The 13,596-nt window shown below is 33.5% G+C and overlaps 1 protein-coding gene across 1 annotated transcript in view; it reads right to left on the bottom strand.

Moving 5' to 3' along the window:
* The window catches only part of LOC148954274 (DNA-directed RNA polymerase I subunit rpa1-like), a 128,651-nt gene that overhangs the window by 3,479 nt on the left and 111,576 nt on the right, over positions 1–13,596 (bottom strand). Inside the window, 4 exon segments of the mRNA XM_089086218.1 lie at positions 4,843–4,955; positions 6,576–6,770; positions 9,592–9,647; positions 13,135–13,324. Of these exon segments, the coding sequence (XP_088942344.1) occupies positions 4,851–4,955; positions 6,576–6,770; positions 9,592–9,647; positions 13,135–13,324 (546 nt within the window). The 3' untranslated portion in view covers positions 4,843–4,850.

Raw genomic sequence — 13,596 nt, 5'->3', positions numbered from 1 at the left:
TACGTGCCTGAGAAAATTTGGCTGATTTTCGAAAAAAGGGGGAAAGACCCCTAAAAGTTATAGAACCTTAATGAAAATCACGCCATCATATTCAGCCTATCAGAGAACCCTACTGTAGAGGTTTCAAGCTCCTATCTACAAAAATGTGGAATTTTCCATTTTTTGCCAGAAGAAAGATCACGGATGCGTGTTTATTTTTTTTTTTTTTTTTTTTTTTTTTTTTACCAGGGGTGACAGTATCGAACCAGTGGTCCTAGAATATCGTTGGAGGGCTCATTGGGACGGAAATTAAAATTTCTAGTGCCCTTTTTAATTGACCAAAAAAAATGGAGGGCAACTAGGCCCCCTCCCACGCTCATTTTTTTCCCAAAGTCTCCCGATCAAAATTTTGAGATAGCCATTTTATTCAGCATGGTCGAAAATATGATAAAAATGTCTTTTAGGATGACTTGATCCCCCAAAGTCCCCAGGGGGAGGGCTGAAAGTTATGAACTTTACTCAATGTTAACATATAGTATTGGTTATTGGGAAGTATACAGACTTTTTCAGAGGAGATTTTTTCTGGGCGGTGGGGGACGGAGCGGGGCGGGGGCGATATGGAAGGATCTTTCCATGACGGAAGTGTCCATGGGGGAAGGGAAAGTGCCATGAAGGGGGCACCGGACTTGCCAGCATTATTTATTGGTTATTGGGAAGTATACAACCATTTTCAGGAAGGATTTTTCTGGAGCGGGGGGGCTAGAGGAGGGGGTTACTCTGGAGAATATTTCCGTGGAGGATGTTTCTTTGGGGTAAGGGACATTTCTATGAAGGGGGCGCCGGATTTCCAAGCATTATTTAAGAAACGATCAGAAATTAAATAAAAAAAAACAAGTTTTTTCAACTGAAATGTAAGAAGGAATATTAGAACTTAAAACGAACAGAAATTATAACGTATGTGAGGGTGTTCTCCCCCAACTCAATACCTCGCTCTTTACGCCACAGTTTTTTTTTAGTGTTTTCAAAAGAGCTATCTATTCTAATTAAACGGCCTTTGTAATTCAGGGTTTGTGAATTAAATTTTGCTTTAATTCTTAACGTAAAGAGCGTGGTATTGAATAAGGGGAGAACCCCTTCATATAAGTAATAACATATACGCAATAAAAACAACAATAAAAAAACAAGCGATACGGCTCAATAGTAATCGAAACTTTTAAAAACGAAATTTTGATTTCAAATTTTGATGTATCAAAAGAATGTGTTTATAATGCTGATCCTAAATATATAAATTTTATTAAGTTTAGTATTACTCATCAAAGGCTACGAGCCTGAGAAAATTTATTCGATTTCTTAAAGAGGGGGGAAACATCCCTTACAAGTGAAAGAATTTTAATGAAAATCACACCGTCAGATTCAGCGTATCAGAAAACCCTATTACATAGGTTTCAAGCTCATATCTGCAAAAATCTGCAACTCTGTATTTTTTGCCAGAAGAAAAATATACGAATATAGAAGTTAGTTACGTAAGTTAATTTGTAAAAACATCCATTTAGCAAAAGAAAAGTAAAATTTTTATACAAATAAAAGCTGCATTAACTAAAAAACGATCAGAAATTAAATAAAACAAACAAGTTTTTTAAACTGAAAGTAAGGAGTGACATTAAAACTTTAAACGAACAGAAATTATTGCGTATATGACAGGGACTGTCCCCTCCTCAACCCTTCACTCTTTACGCCAAAGTTTGACTCTGTCTCACAACTTTATTTTTTAAAACAATAAAAAACATTAGCGTAAAGAGCGAGGCGTTGAGGAGGGGACAGCCCCTTTCATATACGGAATAATTTCTGTTCGTTTTAAGTTTTAATGTCGCTCCTTACTTTCAGTTTAAAAAACTTGTTTTTTTTATTTAATTCCCAAAAGAATCTATCTATGCTCTTTGACAACCTGGATGCACTTACACTCTTTTATTTATTTAAATTATAAAAGCAGAAGTAGTAATAGCAGTATCCCAAAAAGTTTCAACTTAATACCCCCAGTCGTTCTCAATATATTGCTGAGGTGTCTTATTGACAACCATAAACGCAATGTCTTTTGATTTATTTTAAAGCAACATTTAGTTTTAAGGATAATGGGCCAAGTGCATAATTGGGGGGGGGGACATGCCTAATATCCCTAAAAATACAGTTGCTGGACCGTTCTACTATGCTGAACAAAATGGCTGTCTCAGGACTTCCCCCTTCATATATCTAGTTAAAACATTTAAACAAGTAAAAACAAAGTGAAAACATTTTAAACGCATTTTGTTTTCATTAAAGTGTAATTATGTTCTAGTCTTGAGAAGACATAGGGTTGTCGGCCCTACTCATGTTAATTTTTGCTCGTTTTAAGTTTGACTCAGTTATTTATTGTATGATTATAGAAAAAATACGTTTAAAATGTTTTAACTTTTATAACTTTAATAAATTAAAATTAAAAACTTTACGGAATATATATCAGCATATGTATTCAAAACTGACAATCCAGAGCCATTTTATTTCAGTAAAGTGCAAATTACGTTCTGGTCGTGAGAAGGTATGGAGGTTGTCAAAGACATAATTTTTCAGCCCTTTCAACAACACTGATCAAAATGGCTATCTCAAAATTTTGATTAGATGTGTTTTGGGAATTGATGGGCGTGGGGGCGGGGGCTTGTTTCCCTCAAATCACTTTTGACTAATAAAAAGGGCACTAGCCCTTTCAATTTCCAATCGAATGCGCCTTTTTCAAAGTTTCTACGACAACAAATGACCATCTCAAAACTTCTCAATTACATTTCGGAAATATACGAGTTTTTTTTTTTTTGTGGGGGGGGGGTATCCACCCTCCGATCACTCTGAATATTAAAACGGGCACTAGAAATTTTGATTACCAATCCAACGAGCACCCTCCGAAGTTTATACGATCACCCTTTCTATATATACCTTATTTTGCCCCCAGGGCAAATCACTTTTGCCTATCAAAAAGAGCACTGGCTCTTTCAATTTTCTATCGAATGAGCTGTTTTCAAAGTTTCTTCGACAACAAATTACCATTTCAAAATTTCTATCAGATGCATTTTGAGAAAATACGAGGTGCGGAGGGGGGGGGGGGTATCCACCCTCCGATCACTCTGAATCTCAAAAAAGGCAATAAAACTGCAGATTTGCAATCCAATAAGATTGCAGATTTGCAATTTCCCCCTCCGAAGTTTATACGATCGTCCTTTCTATATAAACCTTAAATGCCCTCAGGCCATTACTTATAACCCTTGCCCTGATAGGCTCCAGCATTACGCTCAATAGATATCAGCAAATGCATTATATTGGTCTTTTTCCTCAGCAAAGACATATTTGTAAGTACCATTCATATGCGTGCTGTACATACCTGAAGAAATTTTTGAATATATTTGCGTATATAATTAATTATATACGCACTATCATGGTTGCAGCAATAGTTGCAACCTAGTAAAGATTGAACCACAGCCAATAGTACCACGAATTTTATAATCGTGTTTAAAACAAAAACAAAAAACAGTCACTACTGAGAAAAATTTGTCATACCAAGGTGATCTAGCAAAAACATCCAGTTTTTTTTTCGAGTGGGTTTTATAATTCTAGCAAAGCGCTAGTTTTTCAAAATTCGAAAAATAAGGAAAATATCATGAATTGGCATATTTGAGTTAGTATTATAGATATATGCTGCACATACTATAAGCAATATACTCTTTGTTCGTTTTAAGTTTTAGCTTCGCCCTTACTTTAACTGGGAATTTTTATTTTGCAAAAAGTAATCCCCATGATAATCATAAAAATGCATTTCTCCTGTGGCTTTGTGTTTCTCCTGATGCAAATGTGTTTCTCTCGAGAAAAATAAAACTTAAAAAAAAATTAAATCTTCCCGAAAATCCCAAAAATGTGTTTCACCTGAGGCGAATGTGTTTCTCCTTATGAAAAAAACAAAGCTATGAAAAGTAAACTCTGTGGGAACGATAAAACCGTATTTCCCTTGAGGCAAATGTGTTTCTCCTGAGAAAAAAATACTTTTTTTTAGTGAAAAACAATTTCTACAAGAATCATAAAAATTGGTTTCTTTTCAGGCATTTTTTTTTCTGAGGTAAATGCGTTTTTCCTGAATAAAAAGAACAACCTTTTTTATATTAATATCCACGATAACCATAAAAATGTGTTCCACTTGAGGCAAATGTGTTTCTCCTGAGGCGAACAAAAATTTGTAAAAAGTGATCTCCATGAGAATCATAAACACATGTTCCTCCTGAAGCAAATATGTTTCTCCTGAGTAAAAAAAGCCTTTTTTTGAAAAATTAATTTCCTAGGGAACTATAACAATGTGTTTCCCCTCAGGAATAAATTTAGTATGTTTTCTCTTGGTCATTTTTGGGAAGTTTAAAGTATTCATTATTTACTCTATTTTGCTGAATTACCTTATTACGTTTCACCCTTTTGCCTTTTCCTATACACTTCCCTATATTTTTCAGTTGATTTTGTCTTGCTATTGTATTACTCTTTTTCCCATGTACAGCTACCTCTAAGCCATTCAAGGGTGTGTGCGACTTGCTGCTTACACTCAAGAACACACAGAAAAAAGGAATTAGAGAACTCCCTTTCACCTTTCACTCACCAATAGAAGAAAAAAAATATATATAAAGCGTCAAAATTCTGTGACATTTTCATAAATAGGGCAGCTTTTCTAACAAAAAGTTTTTTAGACCATAGCCCCTCAGCCCTCTAAAAAAATTCTACAGGCTCAGTACCCTCGGAAAAATGCCCGTATGTGCCGTTGTTTATATTCTGCCCAATTCTTAAATAAAGGAACTCTAAACTTACTCTGGCCATTATGTCTTTTGCGACACACTTTCCAAAAAATTCACTGCTAAGGTAGGGCTATCCACATCCATAAGGGAAGCGTCAAATTTTTCTCGATTTTCCTTCAGAACTTTCTAAAAAAAAGAAAGGTAGTTTTAAATGTATTTTTCGAAACCCAATATTACACAGCACTATTTTTACATTTTTGGACATTTTAGCATCAAAACATGTGGCTGGCTCTTGACTTTCCAGCAAAAAATACTATAAAAAAAATATTGTCGAAGTTTCCTAGATTTTCCTTCAGAATCTGAAAAATAGAAAAACAGTCTCTAAAAAGGCATTAAAAAAAAGGCGTAGTCTTTCTGTTGCCTTTTTGGATGTTTCAGCGTCTAAATATGTGGTTGACTCTCAGCTTTAGTGAAAAAAAAAAACTACAAAAATCGTTAAATTTTTCCTTCAGAATGTGAAAACAGAAAGACAGTCTTTGAATGGACTTAAAAAAAAAACAACTATTATTACCTAGTCCTATTTTTACGTTTTTGAACGTTTTAGCATGAAGATATGATGTGAACTCTTAGCTTTATATTGTTAAATACTACAAAAAAGAAAAGGTCAAATTTCCCTTCAAAACTATTTCAAAGCAGAAAGGCAGCCTATTAGTCACAAAAATGCTCCAAAACAACATTACTCAAAATTTTTCTCGATTTTCCTTCAAAAATTTCGTAAAATAGAAAAGCAGTCCATAAATGGACCTTTCAAAACTAATATTAATACTACAATACAAAACCTACAACAACTGGATCTTTTAATTTGTCAATATGACCGCTAAGCTGCAGGACAATATTTTCATGGAGACCCTTTCAACCCCAGCTGCTATAGGGCTCAAAATTACATGAGGAGTATGTATCACTGCTACTGCTACTACTAATAACTCACCGCAGCACCAAGCCACCCGAGGCCACCACAGCTAAGCACGCTCCTCATCTATCCCAATCTATTCAAAGCCTTGCTTTTTACACACTCCCAGGAAGTTCCCATTTCCCTTAAATCTTTCTTTACGACTTCCTCCCACCAAAGAAGAGGACGACCTGCTTTCCTTTAGCCCTAGACAGTTGGCCGAAAAGGACAATCGTCGGCAACCTTTTTGTTTTCATATGATCTATCACTCAGATAATTCTAGACTCTATGCATTAACGTCTCCAACAACAAGAAGAACAAGAAGGAATAAAGTTGACAGCCTCCTAGACATTTCAAAGAAAGAGAGAAATTGAGGTTCTAAATAATTTTCTTCCAACTAAACTGTTTTAATTAACAGAATTGATTCCCTGCTTAAATTAACAGTGTTAAAGGCACAAAGTAAAGGCATACTGGAATTAAAGAACTGAATTGAATACTACATTAAACAAACTTACAACAACATGATCTTTTATTTTGTCAATATGACCGCTAAGTTGCAGCTCAATCCTCTCATGAGACCCTTTCGATCCCAGGTGTCATAGGGCTCAGAATTACATGAAGAGTACGCATTAGTGTCTTCAAGTAATCCAACAACAAGAAGAAGAAGGAACAAGGTTGACTAGCTCCTAGACATTTCCAAGATAGGAACAAATTAAGGTTCTAAATAATTTTCTTCCAACCAAACTGGTTTAATTAACCCAACTGATTTCCCTACTGAAATTAACAGTGTTAAAGGCACAAAGTAAAGGCCCAATAGAATTATAGAAATGAATTGAACATTATAATAAGAAACTTACAACAACTGGATCTTTTAATTTGTCAATATGACCACTAAGCTGCAGCTCGATCCTCTCAGGGAGACCCTCTTCACCTTTTTTAGCCACCCATCGACACGTCAAATGCCTCAAATGTTCATTTTTGATGCACATGAGTTCTCCTTCTTTTTCTACACATTGCAGCAACAGAGCCACATCTATTTGGCTAGGACGAGACTGAAATTTTAATGTTTGGTAAATAATCCCTTCTCGGACATTAATTTCTTTAGCTTTGGAAAAAAAACTCATACAGCGTGCCAAATAAAAATAATGGTAAAAATACTCCTCCTTACTATACTGGCCTAACGTCACAAAACCAAAGAAATAAGTCATGAGACCAACGAATCTATGCCCAGTATGAAGAAAAAGAAGAATAATAAAAGAAAACTAGAATTAAGAAGAAGAAGCAAAATATAATTAATCAAACGAATATTTTACCTGCATACAACAAAACCTCCTCAGCGTTGAAACAGGCCAAAAATTTAAACGGTAACTTTCTTTTTTGATTTTAGAATCTTTCCTTTTTTCCTAAATTGTTATGTTTTATAATCTTTGACCTTTTCAACACTGAGACCACGCTATACCGAAATTTTCATTTTCAGTTATTTATTCTTACATATTTCGCTTATTTGTTATCAAGGTGGATATTCTGTTTCTTTTAATCAATTTTCACACTGATGAGGGCTTAGGAGAAGTCTTTGCCCAAATATCTGCTTTTATACAGCTTTTATTTCACTGGTTTAAAATTCACCTTATGTTTATTTCTCGCAATATCTTAAATTTAATTTTTTTCACACAAATTCAAATTAACCACAGCTGTATGGCTGCTGAGAAAGAGAAAAGTAGGGATAAAGGAAAATAGATACAAGAGGAAGAAGAAAAAAACCCGACAAAATAACTATTTTTGAGGTTCAAAAAGGGGGCGTTTGGGTGAACCAATAGTCCTATCTACATTTACTGGCAACGTTGATGGATTCACCTCTTCTTTACATGACAAGTATGCAGATAGCTTCTTCATAAGCTCATACCCTAGAAGGCCCTTGCCCAGGAGAATCTTAGCCAAACTTTGTTTTGTATTTTTAGATTCAAGACATGTATATTAGCCAGTTTCCTTGTTGCCTTAATAATTTCATCTTGCAACGTTGGCAAAACCAAATTGGTGCATATTGTTTTTTATTAGTGCACACACAGTTGCTGTGTTGTCAACTAATGTAGAATAGTCACTCAACTATCCAAAATCAAAATACATTGTATTATAACAAGATTAGACGAAATGTTGATATTAGGAATACGTTTAGACACATTTTATATGTATATTTAGAACATATAATATATTTAGATGTATTCGTACTTACCTCGAGGTCAAATGACCTCGCTGCTGCCACCCTGCTTTCGAGATAATTGCCAAAGCCACTTTTTTAAGCTATTCTCGAGCTATTATCAAGAGATTTTCAGCCCCGATTTAAAAATAATTATTATAATTATTAGCTAAGCTGTCCTCAAAGGGAGAATCAGCAGGGCAATACGGATCAGGAGAATCGAAGTGTAACTCAACACACATTACCCTGTTGATTCTCGCTTTGGGAACAGCTTAACAAAGCAGCACAGGGATGTGGGATACGAGTATTCTCCTTAACGCAACAGATCAGTGCAAAGGACCCTCCTTCATCCAGGATAAAATTGACAATTTATGTCCCGGAAATGCGTTTTTTGTCTAGTATACAAGAGGCTGTATACTAGATTTTATGATACCAGAAATTGGAAAAATAAAGCTCCAAGGACTCTGGTACGGCGAGTTCGTCTGTTCATTCAATTGCTGCTCAACTACCCAGCCACTTGAAAGGATCTGCCATCTTTATAAGATAAAAGTATCATTTCATTCCCAATTTCCTTTTCAAAATGCAAAGATAAATAAAATAAAGATTTTAACTCGTTAGGCAATGATGGACTTTCAAATTAGTGGTTAAGTTTATTACAAGTGAGATTAATTTGTTTAATTGAAAACCCGTCTAAAAAACAAAGGAAATGGACGAAATTGAAAGTTTCAACCTCTTTTTTTCATGACAAAAAAAAAAAAAACACAGCACATGTCTTCAGGAGGAATTAAAACAAGACACATTTTAGAAGTTTTTTTTTTCTTCCTTATTTCGATTTTTTGCGGTAAGGGTACTTGAGGGAAGGGTTGGACCGAAATATTTCAGACTATTCTTTGTTTGTCATTAACTGGAATTATCCTCGTTTTTCTTGGTTACAATTTTTTTGTCATACCTTTAAGCCGTTCCTGAGATATTACAGATACGGTCTTTGGACAAAGGATGCTCATAGTGTCTTTTGATTTATTTTAACATATTCTGAAAGTCTGTACTTAAAAAAAACAGCAACAAAACAAACTCTTTGTTATAGCTGTGACATTTTAAATGCATGGATCTCCAATAGTGCATTCTTGCATGTCTAGAAAACAGCATGTCCAATGCCTCTTCAGGAAAAAGAAAGTAATTACAGTGAAAAAGATCTATAATAGTCAAGAAAAGGTCAATCAAGGTGAGTAATATCAATAATTACCAATTACTAAAGAAGATATCAACATTAACATCCATAATTACTGTCCAACTTCTATACTATCCCTTCTATCTTGAGTCGTCTTTAAAAACTTTAAGAGTTGCCTCCTTTACTATTGCTAAAAAACACGAATTTCATTTTATTGTTATTTTTAGAGCTTGTCTTTTTATATTTTCCTGTTGATTCTTATCCTTTTTTTTCTCTTCTTATTACTGCAATGAGGATGGTTGAGCGGCGATATTGATCGAAAAATTTTTGTATTTTCTCTTTTTTTTTCACTGACTGTGATTTATCTCGCTTTTCTCCGTTGTCCGACGCTTTCTCATTTGGTCATGGTTAGCGTGGCATCAAAAATTGTAAATAACGAAATATAGAAAATTTGTGTGTGTGTGTTCTAAAACAGAAAAAGAAGAATAAAAGAATTGCAAAGATTACGTACCCAGATATGATACCTTGCTTTGTTGTCAACAATACATTCAAAATGAGCACGCGCATCTGAAAATGAAAGTTTCTTAGAATGAATAATTGATATTATACAACTTGCGCTTGGGAGAAGGAAACATGTTAGGAAAACAATTCTTTCTTTATAATATGCAGAATAATAATAATTAACACATTTTACATGCAGCTAACCTTTATCCTCACTTGTTTCAAAGTTTTTCCAATTTTTCTAATTCATTTATCATTTTTTCAATAGCTTTCTTCAGTTTTGAATCATCCTTGAAACGGAGCACCCTTTACAAAACTTGTTTGTAAAGGATGTTAAAGCAAATGCAGTGGCGTTAAGACAAAATTAATGAAAAAAATCTATTGCCTAAAGACAATTCTATGAAAAAAACATATATTACGCTCTGTTTCAGAAACACGGTAGGAATTATGAGTTGAGTGTTGCATTTAGCAGACTTTTCAAAATTAAACAAAATATTGCGGAAAACTGATGAATTTCTTGGAAAAAGTGCAAAAACACTGAAATAACTGAGGTAAAATTTAGCTGCATGCAAAATGTGTTAACTATGATTATTCTGCATATTATAAAGAAAGAATTGTTTTCTTAAGGTGTTTTTTCTCTCCAATTAGTTCTCCAGAAAAAAAAAATCAGTATTTCTGGCTCAATTTCCCACTGAATAAAAAGATATTTCAGTGCTTCTCAGACATTCCCAAACGCAATTATATATACAACATATATATATATATATATATATATAATATATATATATATACACATATATATATATATATATATATATATATATATATATATATATATATATATATATATATACATATATATATACATATATATATATATATATATATATATATATATATATATATATATATATATATATATATATATATATATATATATATATATATATATATATATATATATGACATAGAGCCGAAATATTCATTTAGTTTGGTATAAATTTAAGTATCTTTAAAAAAGCAAAAAAAAAGAGAAATATAATTATATAGCCTTTTATTATTTATATAATGAATATGCAATGTGGTCTTCATTGTTATCCAATTTATTGCATAGTGAAGGTTTTGGCTAGTTTGTTTGATTTTCTGTATATTTTTCCTATTCTTTTAGTATTTTTAAAAGTTTTCCTTTCGCAAGTAGTATACACAAAGCTGAACAAAGCAGTCTATTTGCATTAATGATACAAGCTGAATGTACATAATTTTGCGTGCAAAGTTCTACTTTGGCGACCAAATTTTTAATTATTCATACGGCCGTAAGTAACAAGCCGGAACCAGGACAATCCTTGGAATTCTTCCAATGATCTTGGAATTGTATCTCACAGCTTGGGACTTTCAGACTCTCTATTCTTGGGACTCTCTATTACTTGGATAGAGCCCTAGGATATGTATAGAAGTTTGAGGATTTTGAATAGGTTCTTATACTGTACTGGGAAGATGTGATCTAAAAAAACAAAGCAGACATTTTGGCAAAGATCTCTGCTAAGCTGTTTTCAATGCAAAAGAAATATATATATATATATATATATATATATATATATATATATATATATATATATATATATATATATATATATATATATATATATATCCCACGTAAAACATAAAATGATTAAAAACGGAAGTACGGAGGTCGACGCTAACAAATTTGAAAGCTTGGCCTTGCGACTTATGTATTGTCCTTGGAAATGTAGGTCAAAGTGGAAATTGATGTAGTCGAACAGTGCATCCAAGTTGACCTTTACTAGAGTCAAGCGTAACTCGAGAAATATGAAATTCGTTTCCTGATTTTTCAGGAGCAATTATATTCGCCTTAATTATGTTGTTACATAATTAAGAAACAATAAGACGGGTTCCATTCCACGTCCTTTCTGAAATATCTAAGTTACGTAAAAGCATAATTATTGCATCTGTTATTATTTTTAAGTCACAGGGTGGCAAATCTGCAGTATAAATTGAATTGAGAAATCCTGAAGTGAATTCAATTGCTCGTTTCTCTTTATCTTTTACAGAATCATAACTCTTATTTGTATTCTCCTGGGAGGCAATCGACAGTTTTCCCATTTATTTTACTAGCTTCTTTGTTGAGCAAAGCTCAAATAACGCAATCCTTCATTAAATCGAAATTTTGATTTGATAGTAATTCTCCAAATAATTCCTTAATTAAATTACCACTGAAAATTGAACCGTCTATAATCGACTCAATCAGGCACTGTGAAATAGAGGGGCAAATCGGAGGCTGTTGTCCCAGTGAAGCATCATGTTGATTAACATAATCCTCCACTTCTCCAACTTTCTCGTAACCTTTGGCACAGTTGTTTGTGTCTCACAATATTTCTTTGAAGAGATCCATTAGGTTAAGACAGATCCCATAATTCAAAGGATGTGCGAGAAGTTCTTCAACAGCTTCATCAGGGTCTAAAAGGTACATTTGACCATATGAAGGGGGTTCGAAATCACCTTCAGTGATTTGTGATAAAAGTGCCTTTAAATTGATTTCATGATGCATTTCTCCAGCTACTTTAAAGCTAAAACATTACGACTATTGATGGTACGATCATCACGTATGTTGAATGAACCTAGAGCAAAACATGAGCTCAAGTTTCGGAGTCGTTTGGGGAACACTTTATAGAGAAAGTGACGTCCTAAAAAAGGCAAACCAATTCGTTTGGAAATTGTGGAGGTGGCAATGCAATTCGACCATGCAAGCCACAACCTCCAAATGAATTACCTTTGTTTGCTATTCTTTCCTTGGGAAAATAGAGGGCTCCAAAGTGAATACCTGCAATGTTGAAGGGTTCCAATGACTTGTAATTAACATTTGCGTAATTTACGGTATTTTTGTAGGTTATTACTGGGTTTTATACCAAAAATAGTTGGCATCGAAGATTACAACGACGTTGTCCTTGTAACATAACATTTTTTTTCTTCAATTTACTTTTTTACTCGTTCTGATTCTCACTGTCGCTTGTCTTCTAACCACACAATTCTTCCTTCTTCACTTTTATTTGTGACTCATTCTGATACTCGATGTCACATGTCTTCTAACCGTTCTGATTCTCGCTGATTGATAATTCGTTCTGATTCTCGCTGTCGCATGTCTTCTGATCGCACGTTTCTTTGCTCTTCACTTTCGTGAAGGCTCTTAACAAATTTTCTCAAAATCATGACCTATCTAGATCGTTTTTTTTTAGGCCAGAAAATCCCAGGTTGCCAATCCTCCCAAAAATATGGGGCACCGTTTTCGAGAAAAATCTATACATATATACATAAATAAATATATATACAATTATTGCTCATTTTATATATATATATATATATATATATATATATATATATATATATATATATATATATATATATATATATATATATATATATATATATATATATATATATATATATATACCGTATATAAAACAAAAAACATATTAAAATATAGAAATTTTTTGTAAATGAGACCAATTAATAAATAAGCTAGTAATAAATCATTTACCTAAGAAAGTAGGAAGGATGTATGTTTCAGGGTCTATATCTGGATTCAAATGTTCTGGACCAATATTTTTCCACTTCAGCTTTGCCTGACCGGACGACTTCGATGACTTTGCCCTCGGCTGACCAGCCCCAACAGTATCCTCTAATTCCTCTTCATAGTCTGCCTCCTCTGCCTCTTTATCCTCATCCTCCTTAAGTATAAACATGTAGTATTAGATTTTTGGCCAAAGAGTATGGACAACTTATAAAAGTGGAATCTAGCATCAGGGAAAGTCAAATTAGTGGCATTTTTTTTCAAGCTTCGTAATTGTGCTTTTTTTCAGAAATTGAGCTCAGACGCTTGACTCTAAGCTAATTTGTCTTATTATTAAACCGAAAAAAAAAAAAAAGAGAGAGAGAGAGAGAGAGAGAGAGAGAGAGAGAGAGAGAGAGAGAGAGAGAGAGAGAGAGAGAGAGAGAGAGA

Source organism: Artemia sp. Qi Xiang Cuo, chromosome 3 (assembly GCF_049724085.1).
Source record: "Artemia sp. Qi Xiang Cuo chromosome 3, ASM4972408v1, whole genome shotgun sequence".
NCBI classification, from domain to species: domain Eukaryota; kingdom Metazoa; phylum Arthropoda; class Branchiopoda; order Anostraca; family Artemiidae; genus Artemia; species Artemia sp. Qi Xiang Cuo.
Note: the sequence above shows the minus strand (reverse complement) of the source record. Positions and strands in the feature narration are given on the sequence as shown.